A 17,182-nucleotide genomic window follows, 5' to 3' on the forward strand; every position below is an offset into this window, starting at 1 on the left:
TTATGTGGCATATAAGTGTATTGATTTTCAGAATGCACAGCAATACTGAAAAAAGCACTGCCAAGATCCACAACCATAAAAGGAGTTGCATCTGCAGGGGCATTGGAAAGTAATAAATGAGAATCTCAGAATAACAGTATTATTGACTGAGAGCAAATATTGAATAAATCTCCAGCCCCTATTATTTGCTTTTAAAATGGAAGAATAAAAGTGTTATAAGGGCTAGTTATAAAGGACAATTAAACCTTCAGAAAGGAAACCTTGTATGATGAGAGCTAGTCCTTTTGCTTCCCCTTTGAGTGGATACTGGGGAATTTTTGGCAGAGGTTTAGATAAATCTATTTGAATTTTAATTGGCTTAGCTGCCAAAACTCAGTCTTCATCTGTGGTGGCTCATAATGTTTCAGGAACTAGAGAAATTATGTCAGAAGGGAGAGGACTAGGCTAAGTTGAATGTCGAAGAGGCATGACAAGATCTTGCATATAGTAAAAGGCTTTTCTTCCTGAATATTGTCTACTTCAATGTCTGTCTCTGTTGACTTAGGGATATTAGGCTAATTCAATACTTCCCATTTTTTATTAAATTGTAAATGGCAATTCCATTTGTGTGTGTATATATATATATATATATATATATATATATATATATTTTATTATTTTTTTTTTTCCCAATAGATTGACAACACTATCGCAGCTGAGCAAAAAGTAAATTTCAGTAGGAACAAGAGATACTGGAACAGGTTGGGAATGGATCAATGTTTGTTCCTGCCTGGTGATCCCACTGCTTTTGAGGTTTTAATACTTCAGATAGAGGCTTTTATAAAGAGATAAGATTAATAGCAGAGAAGTTGGCTCTAACATCAATTAAAAATTGGCAAGGTTCTTTGTTAATAGATGGTTTTATCTTCTAGCTTAAAAGCATCACAAGAAAAGGCTTAGGGATAGCCTCTAGCAATTTTTTTGACTCATGCTCTAAAGTCTTTCAACAGCTCAGTGGCCATTTTATCAATATTCAAGGTTAAGCCATCATTGGATCTTTTAATTATTCTTCTTCTAGTTATAATTGGGCTTTCCCTGGGCAAGGAATCATTTGAACAATCTGATATAAGTTGTTGAGCTCAGGCTGGTAGGCTTCAAAAATGAATTTTAATTCTTCAGAAAATTTGTAGGAGTACTAACAGAGTTTAGGAAAATCTTTCACAATGCTACATATTTCTGAGTGTGTCCATGGAAGAAAAGTGATTTGAGAATCTGACATCACTGCTGGGACAAATTTTAAAGGTCTTTTTAGGAAAGGCTTATTTGCTGTATTATTAAAGATGAAGTGTCTTTCAGAAAAAGTGTTATCAGAGGAATAGGAAGGCAAAGAAGTGTATAAAGAAGTAGCAGCCAGTAAGGGAGCAGAGGGATAAAAGCTGAAATTTGACATTGTAATTTTTAATCTGCTTAGTTAATTTAGGAATAGTGTTCTGCAGGGAAGCAATTTTACTCTCTTGATGTTTCTTGGGAGCTCTGGTGGCATAGTGCCTAAGGCATTTGACTGCAAACCAGAAGTCTGGTGGTTCAAACCCACAAGCCACTCCTTGGAAGGGAGATGTTTCTTAGAAGCTACAATATACCAATCAAAATAAGCATCACACTTGGACTGTTTAATCTAGGAGATTTGAATTTCTAATTGATTTCAGAGACAAGTTAATTTAGAGAGATCAAAAGAACCCCAAAGTAGCCATGGATTTTCCAAACTGTCTCAAGTTAGGTTATACCAGACAAGAACATGTATAATATGGGCCATAATACTTGTTAACATGGTAAGCAGAAGTCCCAGAAGTGGCTCCAAATCTTCTGTATGTTATGTATAGAGAAAAAACAATCTTTGTGCAAGAGCCCAAACAAATCTACAATAAAAGTTGAACATTGATCAATGCAAGGGAAGGGAGCTTGGATTCAGGAGGTTTTATGTATTCAAGGATGCTCAAGAATTCACAGAGGCAGAGAACCCAATGAAGTCCAGCAGTTACCATGCTCTTTTCTGGATGTCTCAGAGATCGTCAAAGATAATGAACCTTCAAAATCCCACTTTTGAGAGCATAGATGTCAGAGGAGAAAATCTCTTAAGCTGTTAGGGGTCAAAAGTTTTATAGAGGAATAATGTACCTCAAGGAGCATTGCTATTGTTTGGTGTCATTGATTCAGCTCCACCTTATTGACCCTATGTACAACAGAACAAAACACTGTCCAGTCCTGTGCCAGCCTCACAATTCCTGCTATGCCTGAGACCTCCAGTGTAGCCACTGTGTCAATCCATCTCGTTGAGGGTCTTCTTCTTTATCATTGACCTCCACTTTACCAAGCATGATCTCCTTCTCTGGGGAATGGTCTGTTCTGACAACATGACCAAAGTAGGCGAGATAAAGTCTGGCCTTTTTCACTTCCAGGGAACATTCTGGCTGCACTTCCTCCAGGACAGTTTTGTGAGTTTTTTTTGGGAGTCCATGGGACTTTCAGTATTTTTCACCAACACCACAACTCCAAAACATCAACTCTTCTTTGGTCTTTCTTATTCACTGTACATATTTCACATGCATATGAGGTGATTGAAAATACCATGGTTTGGGTTAGACGCACCTTAGTATTTAAAAGAAATCTTGCTCTTCAACATTTTAAAGACATCTTTTGCAACAAATTGGCCCAGTGCAATGCATTGTCTGATATCTTGACTGCTACTTCTATTGGGGTTGATCGTGGAACTAAGTAATATGAAATCTTCAACAACTTCTATCTGTTCTCCACTTATCGTGATGCTGCTTATTGGTCCCATGGTGAGGATTTTTGTTTTCTTTATGTTGATATGTAATCCATACTTCAGATTGTAGTGTTTAATCTTCATCAGTAAGTTCTTCAAGTCATCCTCACTTTCAGCAAGCAAAGTTGTGTTATCTGCATATTGCAGGCTGTTAATGAATCTTCCTTCAATTCTGATGCCATGTTCTTCATATAGTCCAGCTTCTCAGCTTATTTGCTCAACATCAGATTGAATACGTATGGTGAAAGGATACAACTCTGATGCACTCCCTTCCTGATTTTAAACCATGCAGTATCCCCTTGTTCTATTTGAATGACAGCCTCCTGGTCTGTGTACAGGTTCCTCATGAGCACAATGAAGTGTTCTGGAATTCCCATTCTTCTCAATGTTATCCATAATGTGTTATAGTCCACACAATCCAATGTCTTTGCATAGTTAATAAAACACAAGTAAACATCTTTCTGGTATTCTTTGCTTTGAGCCAAGATCCATCTGGCATTAGCAATGATATCCCTTGTTCCATGTCCTCTTCTGAATCCAGCTGCATTTCTGGAAGTTATCTGTCAGTATACTCCTGCAACCATTTTTAATTATCTTCAGCAAGCTTTTACTTGCATATGATATTAATGACATTGTTTGAAAATTTCCACATTCTGTGTGATCACCTTTCATTGGAATGGGTACAAATATGGATCTCTTCCAGTCAGTTGGTCAGGTAGCTGACTTCCAGATTTCTTGGCATTGACAAGTGAGTGCCTCCAGTGCAACATCCATTTGTTGAAAGAGCTCAATGGGTATTCCATCAATTCCTGAGCCTTTTTTGTTGTTGTTGTTGCCATTTCCTTCAGTGCAGCTTTGACTTCTTCCTTCAATACATTGGTTCTTGATCATATGCCACTTCCTGAAATGGATGATCATCTACCAATTCTTTTCAGTACAGTGACTCTTGTGTCTTCCATCCATCTTCTTTTGATGTTTCCTGCATCATTCAATATATTGCTCATAGAATCTTTCAATATTGTAATTCAAGCCTTCATTGTTTTCTTCATTTATTTCAGCTTGAGAAATGCCAAGTATGTTCTTCCATTTTGGTTTTCTAACTCCAGGTCTTTGCACAATTCATTATACTAATTGACTTTGCCTTCTTGAGCTGCTCTTTGAAATCTTCTGTTCAGATTTTTTATCTTGTCATTTCTTCCATTTGCTTTAGCTACTCTCCATTCAAAGGCAACTTTCAGAGTTCCTTCTGACATTTGGTCTTTTCTTCCTTTTGTGTCTTTTTAATGATCTTTTGCTTTCGTCATGGATGATGTTCTTGTTGTCATCCGACAATTCCTCTGGTTTTTGGTCACTGGTGTTCAATGCATCAAATCTATTCTTTAGAAGGTCTCTAAATTCAGGAGGGATATAATCAAGGTCATATTTTGACTGCTGTGGCCTTTTTTAGTTGTTTTCAGCTTCAACTTGAACTTGCATATGAGTAGTTGATGGTCTGTTCCACAGTCAGCTCCTGGCCTTCTGTTGGCTGAAGATATTGAGCTTCTCCATCCACAGATATAGTCAATCCGATTCTTTTGTACTCTATCTGGCAAAGTCCACATGTATAGCCACTGTTCATGTTGTTGAAAAAAATATTTGCAATGAATAAGTCGTTGGTCTTGTAAAATTATATAGTGCAATCTCCAGCATTATTTCTATTACCAAGGCCATATTTTCCAGCTACTGGTGATTCTTCTTTTTTCCAACTTTTGCATTCCACTCCCAGTGATAATCAACACACCTTGATTGCATGTTTGATCAATTTCAGAGTGCAGAAGTTGTTAAAAGCTTCAATATCTTTGTCTTTGGCTTTGGTGGTTGGTGTGTAAATTTGAATAAGAATATTAGTTGGTTTCCTGGAGCTCTGGTGGCATAGTGTCTGAGGCATTTGACTGCTAAGCTGAAGGCTGGCAGTTCAAACCCACCAACCACTTTAGAAGGAAGATTGGACAATCTACTTCCATAGAGATACCACCTCAGAAACCCAAGGAGGGGTTGCTATGAGTTGAACGGATTCAATGGCAGTGATTTTTTTTTTTGTAAATGTATGGATAGTATCCTATCACAGACAGTATTGTACTTCAGGATAGATCTTGAGACATTCTTTGTGACTATGCATGTCATGCCATTCCTCCTCAATTTGTCATTCATGGCATAGTTGACTATATGGTTGTCTGTTTCAAAATAGTCAAAACCAGTCCATTTCAGCTCACTAGTGCCTAGGATATCAATATTTGTGTGCTCCATTTCATTTTTGACAACTGCCAATTTTTCTACATTCATCCTGGTACATAGCATGTTCCAATTATTAATGGATGTTTGCAGCTGTTTTTTCTCATTTTAGTCATGCCACATCAGCAAAGGGAGGTCCTGAAAGCTTTATTCCATCACTTCATTAAGGTTGGCTCTACTCTGAAGAGACAGCTCTTCTCCAGTCATATTTTGAGTACCTTCTGACCTGAGAGGCTTATCTTCTAGCTCTATATGATGATGTTTCAGGGATATTCATAAAGTTTTCCAGTTACATATCACACAGTGTTTCACTGCTATTTATTAGGTTTTAACTGACCAATTCTTTGATAAGTGGATGGTCCCTTTCTTCTTCTGAGTCGTCTTAGTCTGGAAGCTTTACTGATACCTGTCCACCATATGTTACTGTGCTGGTATTTGAAATACCATTGGCATAGCTTCAGCCTCACAGCAAGACAGAAACCACCACAGCATGACAAACTGACAGAAGAGTGGTGGTCAAGCAAGATAGCTCTAAATAAAAATACAAAGGCCCCTGCTGTGTCTATTGAGTTAGAGGATTTTACGTGTAGAGAAAAAAGGAAAGTGAGGATGCTAATAATAGATTCAGCTACAGCTTTGGAGTCCTTTGAAATGTAAATGTTGGCCATTGGACTCCAGGGAGTGAATTTTACTCCCTAGATAAGTGGCACCAGCCAATTAGTTATATTCTTCCTAGTAACAAATTATTTGCAACCTGACACATTCTTTGCAGGAACAATTTGTTTACATCCTGACCTTTTGCTTTCCTGGGAATGTATGCTGATCTGCCATTCCTGTCCTAAGATCAATGACTCCACATTTGAAAATGTCTATCTTTAAGAACTAGATCCCAGAAACATCAGAGCACTTTATTCTTATGGAGTTGGAGTGATATCTTTATCCATGTCTTAAAAGTAAGCTTTTGTGAGTTGTAAGTGGTAAGTGCAATCTATTATTGTAGCAGGAAAATTACCCAATTCATTTCTTCCCAAATTTATTCCTTACTTTCCCTACTGAGTTCTATATCATAAGGGGCTGACCTTGCAAACTACAATTCCCTGGTTCCCTTGCCAACTGGAAGGTAATGGGATATGATAGTAAAGGGCAGGAAGTTGGAAGATTTCATAATATTTCTTCCCTACTCCCTTAGGATAGTGGTTCTGACTGTGGTGGTCTCCTCCATGGTTCCAACTCCCTACAGAGAGTCTCCTCTGGAGTCCCAGCTTTATCTGCAGTTACTACCATGGTACCTGGGTGCTGGTAGTACCTTGAGTCCCACCATTTCTAGAGGTGGTAATACTTTCTTACTGTTGCTAACCTATAGGTTGCTTCATCATCCATGTTTGCTTTTTCAACTAGTTCAGCTAGGTTCAATACCTTTGTAGATAGCTCCTCACATTACATTCCGTCAGACTTGAATGATGTTTTCCTGACTGAACTTTAATTTGACAGATGCTTGTACTAATATCTATATTGTCTCTATTAGCTGCTGTTGTGTCAGCCCTTGACTCATGGCAACCTCATGCACAGTGGAACCAAACCCTGCCTGGTCCTGTACCATGCCATGACTGGTTGAGGACAGGATCATTGTGACTCATAGGCTTTTGTGATCCATATACTGGGTGATTTTCTGATAGAACACACTATATTTAAAATGCACTGCCATCAAATACCACTGTCAGCCACTCAGAGGGTGATCTACATAGGGCATCCTGATAGAGTGGGATAGCAATGTGGAACAAACCAAAAATCATTAAAAAAAAAAAAAAGAGAGAGAGACCAGTTGTGCTGGTTTGATAGAGCCTTGTGGAACCCCTGAGACTATGGTCTCTAGCTGGTTTTGGGGTCTGGAATTGAACCCACTCCTGTGGCTTTCAGCCACACAAAAGACAGGCATATAAGCTGAACACTTACACTAGGTAGATAAACTCCTTGAAGAGATCAATCATGGGAGAATAGAAGGGCTGTGATGCACAGGGAGACAAGTTGGGGGGGGCGGTAGTTCATGGGAGGGAAGGACACAGGGAAGAAGTGACTATGGGGAGGAAGTGGGAGGAGAGCTATTGCATTGGAAGATTGCAGTCAATGTCATGAGACAAAATGTATGTGAACTGCTATATAGAAGTAAATTTGCTTTGTAAACTTTCACCCAAATCACAATGAAATTAACAAAACAACTCTCTGCCATCCATTCAATTCCGACTCATAGTGACTTCCTTTGTGTTTCTGAGGTAGTAAATTTTTACGGAAGTAGATTGCCCATCTTCCTTCAGTGGAGTGGCTGGTGGATTCGATTCTGGTTAGCAGTCTTATGCACTATGCCACCAGAGCTCCTTACACTATATTTAGACATGCATAAATTATTTACATAATAATTGCTAGTTAATGATTTGTTTAATAAATGAACGTATGGGTGAAAACTTGTGAACTAGAAAAAAGATATTTCCATGGTTCAATGCTAACTTCAGAAACTTCTGTAAAAATGTACCGTAACAATATGCTAACAGTAATGCTTGGGTGGTGCAAATGGTTAATGTGCTAGGTTGCTAACTGAAAGATTGGAAGTTCCAGGGCACTGAAAATTGTCTTGGAAAAAAAAGCACTCATTATTTTCTTCCAAAAAATCAGCCATTGAAAATCCCACAAAGTACAGTTCTACTCTGACACATACGTGGTTATCATGAGTCAGAATCAACTTGATAGCATCTGGTTTATATGCTGACAATGAAATACTTTGCCAAAGCAAAGGAAAAAAGTTTAAAGAAAGTTTTAGACCAGGTAAGCATTATTCAGGGCATAATGTTACTTGTATTGATGCTATAGTTGCATATAAAACCAAACTCACTCCCTTTGAGTTAGATCTGACTCATAGCGACCCCTCCTTGGCTTTCTGAGACAGTATCACTACAGAAGTAGATTGCCTAACCTTCCTTCATAGTTACATATAGAAAAACAAATTTTATGTTGGAACCACTCTATCTAGTAAATAAGAGGAATTAGAAGTGGTACTAAGAAGTTTGAGTATAGTGTAAGATGACGGTATAGTCAGAAATTCAAAAATCAAGGAATTTTAAAGGTAAAGATTACAATAAATATCAAAGTAAGTAGCTTTCAAACCTCTTTCACTGTAATTCACCATAAGAAATGTATTTTGTATTGAAAATGAGTGCAAAAATATATGCATGAGTTGTCTGCTAGTATTTTCTATTCGTTCTTTTCTCTTCTGCCATTTCCTACTAATGTGACACAGAATTTGAAATACTTGGATCTGGGCATGTTAATGAGACCATGATAGTTTTTGCAAATCTATCCGAAGAATTAAGGCATAATGAATGAAGAAATTATCAGACAAAAATAATTAATATCACAAATAAGTAAAATTTTGCTGAAGATAATTAAAAATCATTGCAAAAGTGCATAGACGGGGAACTGACAGAAATTCAAGCTGGATTCAGAAGGGGATGTGGAATGCGGGATATCATGTTTGATATCAGATGTATCTTGGCTGACAGCAAAGAATACCACAAAGATGTTGACATGTGTTTTATTGACTATGGAAAGGCATTTGACTGTATGGATCATAATAAATTATAGATAATACTACAAAGAATGATAATCACAGAACACTTAATTGTGCTCATGTGGTACATAGAAAATGAGGCAGCATTCAAACAGAACAAGAGGATTGTGTATGATTTAAAATCACCAAAGGTATGTGTAAGGGATGTATCCTTCCACCATACTTATTCAGTCTTCATGTCAAGATAATAATCTGAGAACTGGACTATATAAAGAACACAGCATCATCCATCGTAATGGAGGAAGACACATTAACAACATGTGATATGCAAATGACATAAGCTTGCTTGCTGAAAACACTTACTGATGAAGACCAAAGGCTATAGGCTTCAGTGTGGATTATATCTCAACACAAAGAAACTAAAAATCTTCACAACTGGACCAATAAGTAACATTATGATAAATGAATAAAAGATTGAATTTGCCAAGAATTTCATTTTTCTTGGATACACAATCAACATTCATGGAAGCAGCAGTCAAGGAGTCAAATGACTTTTTGGATTGGGCAAATCTGCTGCAAAAGACCTTGTTAAAGTGCTAAAGAGCACTTTGAAGTCTAAGGTGTGTCTAAGTTAGGAATGGCCTTTCAATCACCTCTTATGCATGTGAAGTTGTGCACTAAATAAAGAAGCCCAGAGAAGAACTGATGCATTCAAATTCTGGTAGTGGTGAAGAATATTGATTACACAATGGTGTTCAAGAAGCACGAACAAATCTGTCTTGAAAGAAGTACAACTGGAATTCTCCTTAGAAGCCAGAATGGACAGACTGCATCTCTCATAATTTGGTCACATTATAAGGAGGGAGGGAGCTCTGGTAGTGTAGTGCCTAAGGCACTTGACTGCTAACCAGAAGGCAGGCGGTTCAAACCCACCAGCCACTCCTCGGAAGGCAGGTTGGGCAATCTACTTCTGTAGTGATACTGCCTCGGAAACCCAAGGAGGGGTCTCTATGAGTCAGGTCCGACTTGACGGCACATAACAACAACAACACCATAAGGAGGGAAGTCCCTGAAGAAGGATATCATGTTTGGTAAAGTAGAGGATCAGCGAAAAAGAGAAAGACTCTGAAAGAGAAGGGTTGATACAGTGGCTTCAACAATGGGCTCAAGCATAGAAATGATTATGAGGATGATGCAGGCCTAAGCAGTGTATTGTTTTGTTGTATGTAGGGTGGCTGTGAGTCGAACCCACTCAACAGCATTTAACAACAACAACAATGGCAGTCTTTTTCTCACTGTCTGTCTTTGTAAAGAGACATTACTCTTCTAATGTTATGTGAAAAGATTTGAATTTTATTTAAAATCTGCATATTCAGCCCTCTCCAATATTCCAAATTTATTGACAAAACAAAAATAGTAGAAATCATCATATAATTATTTGTAATATCTTAAGTGATACTACACGTATTTAAAATGATTTTTACATGGAAACATTGTTTTTTTTCTTTTGTTTTTCTGACATTTAAATGTTAGTATCAAGTTTCAATCTTTTTTGAGAGTGTCCATTATTTTTGTACTTTTGCTATCCTGGGAATCCTTCATTTATTAAAAAAAAAATCCACTTGAAAAAATACTGTTTCATTAGGATTTTCACTGAAAAATACAGCTAAGGAAACCAAGGCATGTTTCTCCCAAAGGTAATATTTCTATTTCTCAATCAGCATATAAGACATCATATAAATTATAGATTTAGTTCATTATAAGAAACATTTTAATAAAAATAAGTTTTTAACCTTTATAACTCACATTTGTATTTGAATTTAAATGTTGACATCATTTATTGCATTGAAAAGAAATTCATTCAATTCACAATGTACATTGAAAGCTGGCAGTACAAAAAGTTTATTCATAAACAAAATGTTTAAGATATGACTTTATGTTAAGCAGGAAAATATGTACGTGATACTGCACATACTTGTATCATTCACTAATTGGTCACTGGTCTTACATTATAAACAAGTTTGTGTCTAATTACAATTTATTGTAATTATTTATTGATATTTATTGATGTTTATTTCTGGTGTTGGTCAAACACATTATGTAGATCTTTAGATAACAGTTATTCACCTCCAAGTTACTCCTTAAAAATGAAAGCAATTGTTGTCTATGGCAGAATTACATAGGGCAAGATGTGAAAATACTTCAGTATTTCTATAAAGTCCTCATCAGCTTGGATTTCCTTTCAAATTGGGAACTCTGGACCCAATAGGCAGGCATTGATTCATATATATATATATTTGTTATGTTGTTGTTATGTGCCATCGAGTCAGCCCTGACTCATAGATATAGATATAGATATATATATATATATATATATATATATAGATATAGATATATATGACCAAACTCACTAACATTGAGTTGATTCTGACTCACAGCAACCCCCTTTGGATTTCCAAGGTGGTAAATCTTTATATAAGTAGATTCCCTAGTCTTTCTCCTGTGGAGTGGTTGGTGGGTTTGAACCACCAACCTTCTGGTTAGCAGTCAAATGCTTTTATATATATATATACATTAAAAAAAATGATTGGTTTGGAAATCTTGTGCTTTTACTACTAGCATTAATTACTGCTTGCCAGTGTTACCCAACATAGATATATTTAGTGAGTTTTTTATTAAAATACCTGACTGTAAATAGGGGAAAAAAAATCACAGTTATTTTTCCTCTGTGCTATTATGGCTCTTAGCATATAAAAACTTACAGTTGTGCTTGTGATGAACTGGTTTATTCTCCTCAACATCTATATATAGAACACTAGATGATTTTCAGAGATTAGTATAAAAGAGTTTAATTGAAAAGGCACTTTGAAATTGGTACAAACAATCTTAAAAAGAAAAAAAAATCACCATAACATTTGTAGTTGTTTCTTATTGAGCTTATCTTAAAATAATTGGGGCTACTAACTATATTTTTTATTTGACTGTTAAAAGTGTCATTCCTGAGATGTGAGAGTCAAAGTTTTTAAAATAGGCAAAGAAGAAAGAAGTATTTTCCTAGGTAGGAGGCTGAATTGTGAATCAGCATTCTCAGCCAATCATTTTCTGTCATTTTTTCATACATTAGATTTTCCATTTCAGAAATATTCATTCTGAAATTTATTCATTAGCTAATAAGTGGCCCCAAATATGCTGAAATGTTTAAAGAGCTGAGATGTTTAGCTAAAAGACGGTAAGTAAGTAAGTAAAAAAAAAATATTACTAAACATTTGCCATGGTAGGTAGCATCCACTACACAAGATGTTCACTGAGCTTTTCCATGAAATGGAGTTGTTTCATAGTCTTGAAAATGAATTCCCTTAGACATCGTGATCTTCATAATAGCACCATTTAAAGCATCATCTTCAATGAGAGTTATTAAACCATTGGCAATCACTGATGGGCTAAAAAATAAAGGAAACATTGATACTTTGAAACTTATGACTGAGGCGTATTTTTATTTCATTTTAAGTTATTTTCTGAAGACTCTATTATCATTAACACATAATAGAGACATGCATGTCATCAAGCTATTGTTACCTCCAATTTTTATTCAGTTGGATATTAGCTAAATTACATGATAACTTTAGTAGTAGATTCCATGTCTAATCTGTCATTTGGTGAAACATACTTATATTCATTACTTACATTATCATATTTATAATTCATTATTATCATATCAGTAAATCTTAGACTTAGTGGATAGAAATATTAGAGTTGAAATATTATAAATTTTGGCTAACATTTGTTGTTGGTAGCCATCGAGTTGATTCTGACTCATAGTGATCTCATGTAGTAGAGTAGAACTGCCTCATAGGTTTTCTATGTTGTAATATTTCCAGGAACAGATTGCTAGATCTTTTTCCTATGGAGCTTCTGGGAGTGTTTGAACTGCCAGCCTTTTTTTTCTTTTTTTAATTTTATTGTAATTTGGGTGAAAGTTTACAGAGCAAATTCATTTTCCATATGGCAGTTCATACACATTTTGTTTCATGACATTGACTGCAATTCCCCACAGTGTAACAGCTCTCTTCCCACTTCCTCCCTGCAGTTACCTCTTCCCTGTGTCCTTCTTTCCTTTAAATTCCTGTCCCTGCCCCCAGCTATCTCCTTGCACATACACTACAGTTCAGTTCTTCCCTGATTGATCACTCTAAGGAGTGTATCTATCTGATGTGAATGTTCACCTTATATGCCTATTTTGGGGTTAGAAGCCACAGGTGTGAGTTCAGGTCCAGTTCTGAAGGGCAATAGGGCTTATAGTCTCAGGTGCCTCATCAGGCTCTAGCAGACCAGTAAATCTGGTCCTATTTATGATTTTGAGTTTTGTTTCACATTGTTCTCCCACTCTATCCAGGATCTCCTGCACTGATCCCTTTGTGAGTGATTGTTGGTGGGTACCATCTAGTTCTTCTTGTCTCATGGTCATCTAAACTAAGGACAGCATGGTCTACTAGTCCCTTGGACTAATTGTTTCTATGTGTCCTTGATGTACTTCATTCTCATTTTCTCCAGATGAGGAGAAACCCACTGTTGCATCTAGATGAACTGCCAATCTTTTGGTTAGCAGCCGAATGTTTACCTGTTGTGCCAACAGGGCTTTTTTAACACTTACTCCCACTGCCATCAAGTATCTGACTCATAGTGACCCATCCTTTGGTTTCCGAGGCAGTATCACTATGGAAGTAGATTGCCCAACCTTCCTTCTGAGGAGTGGCTATTGAGTTTGAACCACCAGCCTTCTGGTTAGCAGTCAAATGCCTTAGGTACTATGCCATCAGAGCTCCATAGGTATCTATTATTTACCAAAAAAGAAACAATAAAACCCCTGCTGTGAAGTCAGTTTTGACTCTTTGTGACACAGTAGGACAAAGTAGAACTGCCCCATAGGGTTTCCAATGTTTTAAATCTTTACAGAGGTAGACTGCCACATCTTTCTCCTATGGAGTGGCTGGTGAGTTCAAATTTCTGACCTTTCAGTTAGCAGCTCAGAGCTTTAACCATTGCACCACTAGGGCTCCTGCATCTGATTTTTATTATTTATCAGTTGCTGTTTTCAGTATTTTACACGTATCACATAATTCTTTCTAATATCTCTAAATTTTAATATTATCCTCATTTTACATATGAAGAAATGGAGGCATCAACAGTTTAAGGAATAAGTTCATGGCCAGTACTGGAGACAGATTTATTCATAGATTAGCTGATTCCTTCTACATGTTAGCTACGACTCTGCACTATGAGCCTTCTAACTACTCTAAGTCCTATTCTGTTTATCACACATAAGTGTTGCAACACTAAATGTCTTGTTAAGAAAATGATCGAAGTTATGGGTCCATATAATATTTCCCAAAAGTATATTTGAATATTGATTGACACTTAGATAATGTATGAAGACTACTGTTGCCTCCCTCTGTTTTTCCAATTTGATTATGGCTGAAGATATTAATAGGCATTCTCTATATTTCAAAGCAAAATTAATGATACATAAACACATTCTGTTTAGAAATTCAGATAAAAATGTTTTCTTTCAAAGTGTCTGCCAAACCAAAATGTTGAAGCTCAAATTTAAAAGCTTTGTTTTTTGCTTTTTTCTCATTTATGCCTAGATTATTACTTTACTCCATCACATGAAGGAAAACAAGTATAGCTTTACTTACTCTAGAATTCCATAGTATTTCATCATATCCTTAATATGAGCTGTGTATTCTATATATTGTCCCATGTTTTCTTCTTTTTCAATGGACTCAAGGATGGGTGTATTAACAAAGCCAGGGCAGATGGCATTCATTCTTACGCCACTGTTCATGAGATTAGCAGCCATCTGCCAATTAGAAGCAACAGGTTGAAGGTTTCAGCAGTTTTGTAAATGTAGAGCACAGGACAAACTGATAATTAAAGCTGTTTAAAACTCCCTGACATAGATATCCTCCCAACTATATGGCAATGCCAATGCCAGGGTTGACTGGAGAGCAAAAAAGAAAGTGTAAGAATACATATCTTAAAAAACTGAACTATTAGGTATGTCTATGAAGTGGGGAGTGTACCCAAGACCATGTATAGGGTTGGAAGACAGTGGTCCTATAAGTGTATTTGTATGATCTGTAAGAATTCCCAGGTGTATAGTAGAGCTGACAAGGGACAAGGTTGTAGTCACTTCTTGGTCACAGCCAACTACCCAGAGGGACCGAGTAGTTGAACTGGTGGGCTCGGGACCATAGTCACAGGGGACATCAAGCTCAATGGACATAATATACTACATAAAACATTGTTCCACCTCCTACTTTGGTTAGTAGCAACTGGGATCTTAAAAGTCTGCAAGCAGCCATCTAGATGCAATGATGGGTCTCTCCTTGTCCAGAGCCAAGAAGAATGAAGAAAACCAAAGATTCAAGGAAACAATTAGTTCTAGTGAGTGGTACACCATGTGATCTGCAGCCTATATGACTATGAGACCAGAAGAACTAGATGGTGCCCACCTACTGCTGTCAACCACTCCGAGGGGGATTTATGTAGGAGATCCTGGATAGAAAGGCAGAACAATCTGGAAGAAAACTCAAAATCATTTTGGGGGAAAAAAAAGGGTGGGGAGGAGCAGGTTTGCTGGTCTGAGAGAGCTTGGTGGAACCCCTGAGACTATGGCCCTAGCTGACCTTCAGGTCTGGAATTGAACCCACATCTGTGGCTTCCAGCCAAACAAAAGACAGGTTGTATGGAAAGTGAATTTGCTCTGTAAATTTTCACCCAAATCACAATTTAAAAAACAAACAAACAAACAAACAAAAAAAAACCCACTGCCCAATTAACTTCTAAAAGCCTCACTTAATTAATTTTTTAAAAAATCAATATTATTGGGCTACTCCTGAAAGTAATTAATTATCTAAATTGCTCTTATCTAATGTCCAGCACAATATCAAGTGAATTATGTGGGAATCTTAAGCTAAGAAGCTGAGGCTTAGAATTAATATCCCATGTTTTCTTTCAAAGTTTGGGGTTATATAACAAAATATTTGCTTAAAAAATACTGCTGGTAGCAATTTGTAGGCTTTTCATCTGTTCTGAACAGTATGACACTTAATAACCTCCAACACTGCTTTATTGGGAAAACAAGTGTTTTCAGGCTAACATTTCTTGGTTTAATTTTAAATGTATTAATTTTATTTGAACTATTCATAAAATAAAATAAAATATAATTTTTCAGTCTTATATTTTTAATGACAAATTCCTGGTTTTTAAGATTTATTTTGCCTTGTAATAACTTTATGTGGTCACAAAAAGCTAAATCAAAAATTGTCTATGAAAAGTAAATAGAAATTTCCAATCAATTTAAAGTAGGAGAGTTTCTGATCTTCATTTTTTATTTAATATTTCACATTTCCGTGTCTGATTATCTGTCCCCTAGTGTTTCTTTGGTTGGTAATACTTTTTTTTCATCTGTCTGAACCCCCTTTGTCTCCCTTCAATTTACCACTGCAGAGGCCTCCCAACTGTTCTTTCCGATTCTACACTTGTCCTCTAGTACATTCTCCAAACAACATCCAGAATGAAATCTGAACTTGTCACTCTTATCCTTAAAAAAAAATCTATTGAAAATTGCACTTAGAACAATATTCAAGCCCATTACCACAAACCTGAGCCCTTTTTGGTCTGCCCTGTAATTATATCTCCACTTGTATTTCTTGCTATTCTCCCCTTGCTCAGCAGGCTCAGTTCAAACTGAAGCAATTCAGTGACCAGAAAAAAGCAGGCATCTTCACCTAATGTTATTGATGCACTTGGTTGACTAGATCTACAATATTTTTCTAAGCTCTGTATACCTTTCATCCCAGGCCTGCACAGAGATACAAACCTTCACAACTTTATGGAATGGAATAAATGTTTAGCTCCATCCCTCTCTCTAGCCCCCATAATCTACCCTCATTTTCATTGTGGCAAGTAACACCTGGTGCATATTGCATGTTCTATTTATAGAAGCCTAAAGTTAATGATTTTTAAATTTGGAGTCAATTTTTAAAATAAAGAGTATGTCCATAAAATAATATAATAATATCCTTAAGATGGTTTTCAATAACATATTTTTGTTTAGAATATATTTTATTTTAAAATGATTTACTGTATATGTGGTCTTTTATGGGATCTGAAAACTTTTTTTTATAATATTAATAAAAATTGGGGTATAGTATTATTTTTATATCTTTTATTCAGATGTATTGAATTATGAATATGTTTCCTTCTACTTTGTAGAATTCATGTTTCAAATACATATGGAAAGACAGATGTGGTGGTGGTTTTAGTCTCACCGCAGCTGAGCGTGTGAATCCAATTATACCATGCTTTGAAGCACAATAAACAGGCTGTTGAGCAACAGGCATGAGCCCTGAAAGAAAAAATTAAAACATTTAAACAATTTGATTAAAAAAGAAACAGACCATACCCAGTAATGATCCTTCAAATGAATAATTTGTACCTCTTTCAATTTAAGTTTAATCTGGAAAATAATACAATCACAAGGT

General features: G+C 36.3%; 1 protein-coding gene across 1 annotated transcript in view; it reads right to left on the minus strand.

The window, feature by feature from the left end:
* Positions 1 to 11,934: 11,934 nt before the first annotated feature.
* HPGD (15-hydroxyprostaglandin dehydrogenase) overlaps positions 11,935 to 17,182 on the minus strand; it is a 30,104-nt gene continuing 24,856 nt past the window's right edge. Inside the window, exons 5-7 of the mRNA XM_007950347.2 lie at positions 16,970 to 17,046; positions 14,330 to 14,493; positions 11,935 to 12,073 (exon numbers count right to left, since the gene is read on the minus strand). Of these exons, the coding sequence (XP_007948538.1) occupies positions 11,935 to 12,073; positions 14,330 to 14,493; positions 16,970 to 17,046 (380 nt within the window). The remainder of the gene's footprint in view (positions 12,074 to 14,329; positions 14,494 to 16,969; positions 17,047 to 17,182) is intronic.

Source organism: Orycteropus afer, unplaced genomic scaffold, assembly GCF_000298275.1.
Source record: "Orycteropus afer afer isolate SDZICR_OR568_19922 unplaced genomic scaffold, OryAfe1.0 scaffold00268, whole genome shotgun sequence".
Taxonomy (NCBI): Eukaryota; Metazoa; Chordata; class Mammalia; order Tubulidentata; family Orycteropodidae; genus Orycteropus; species Orycteropus afer.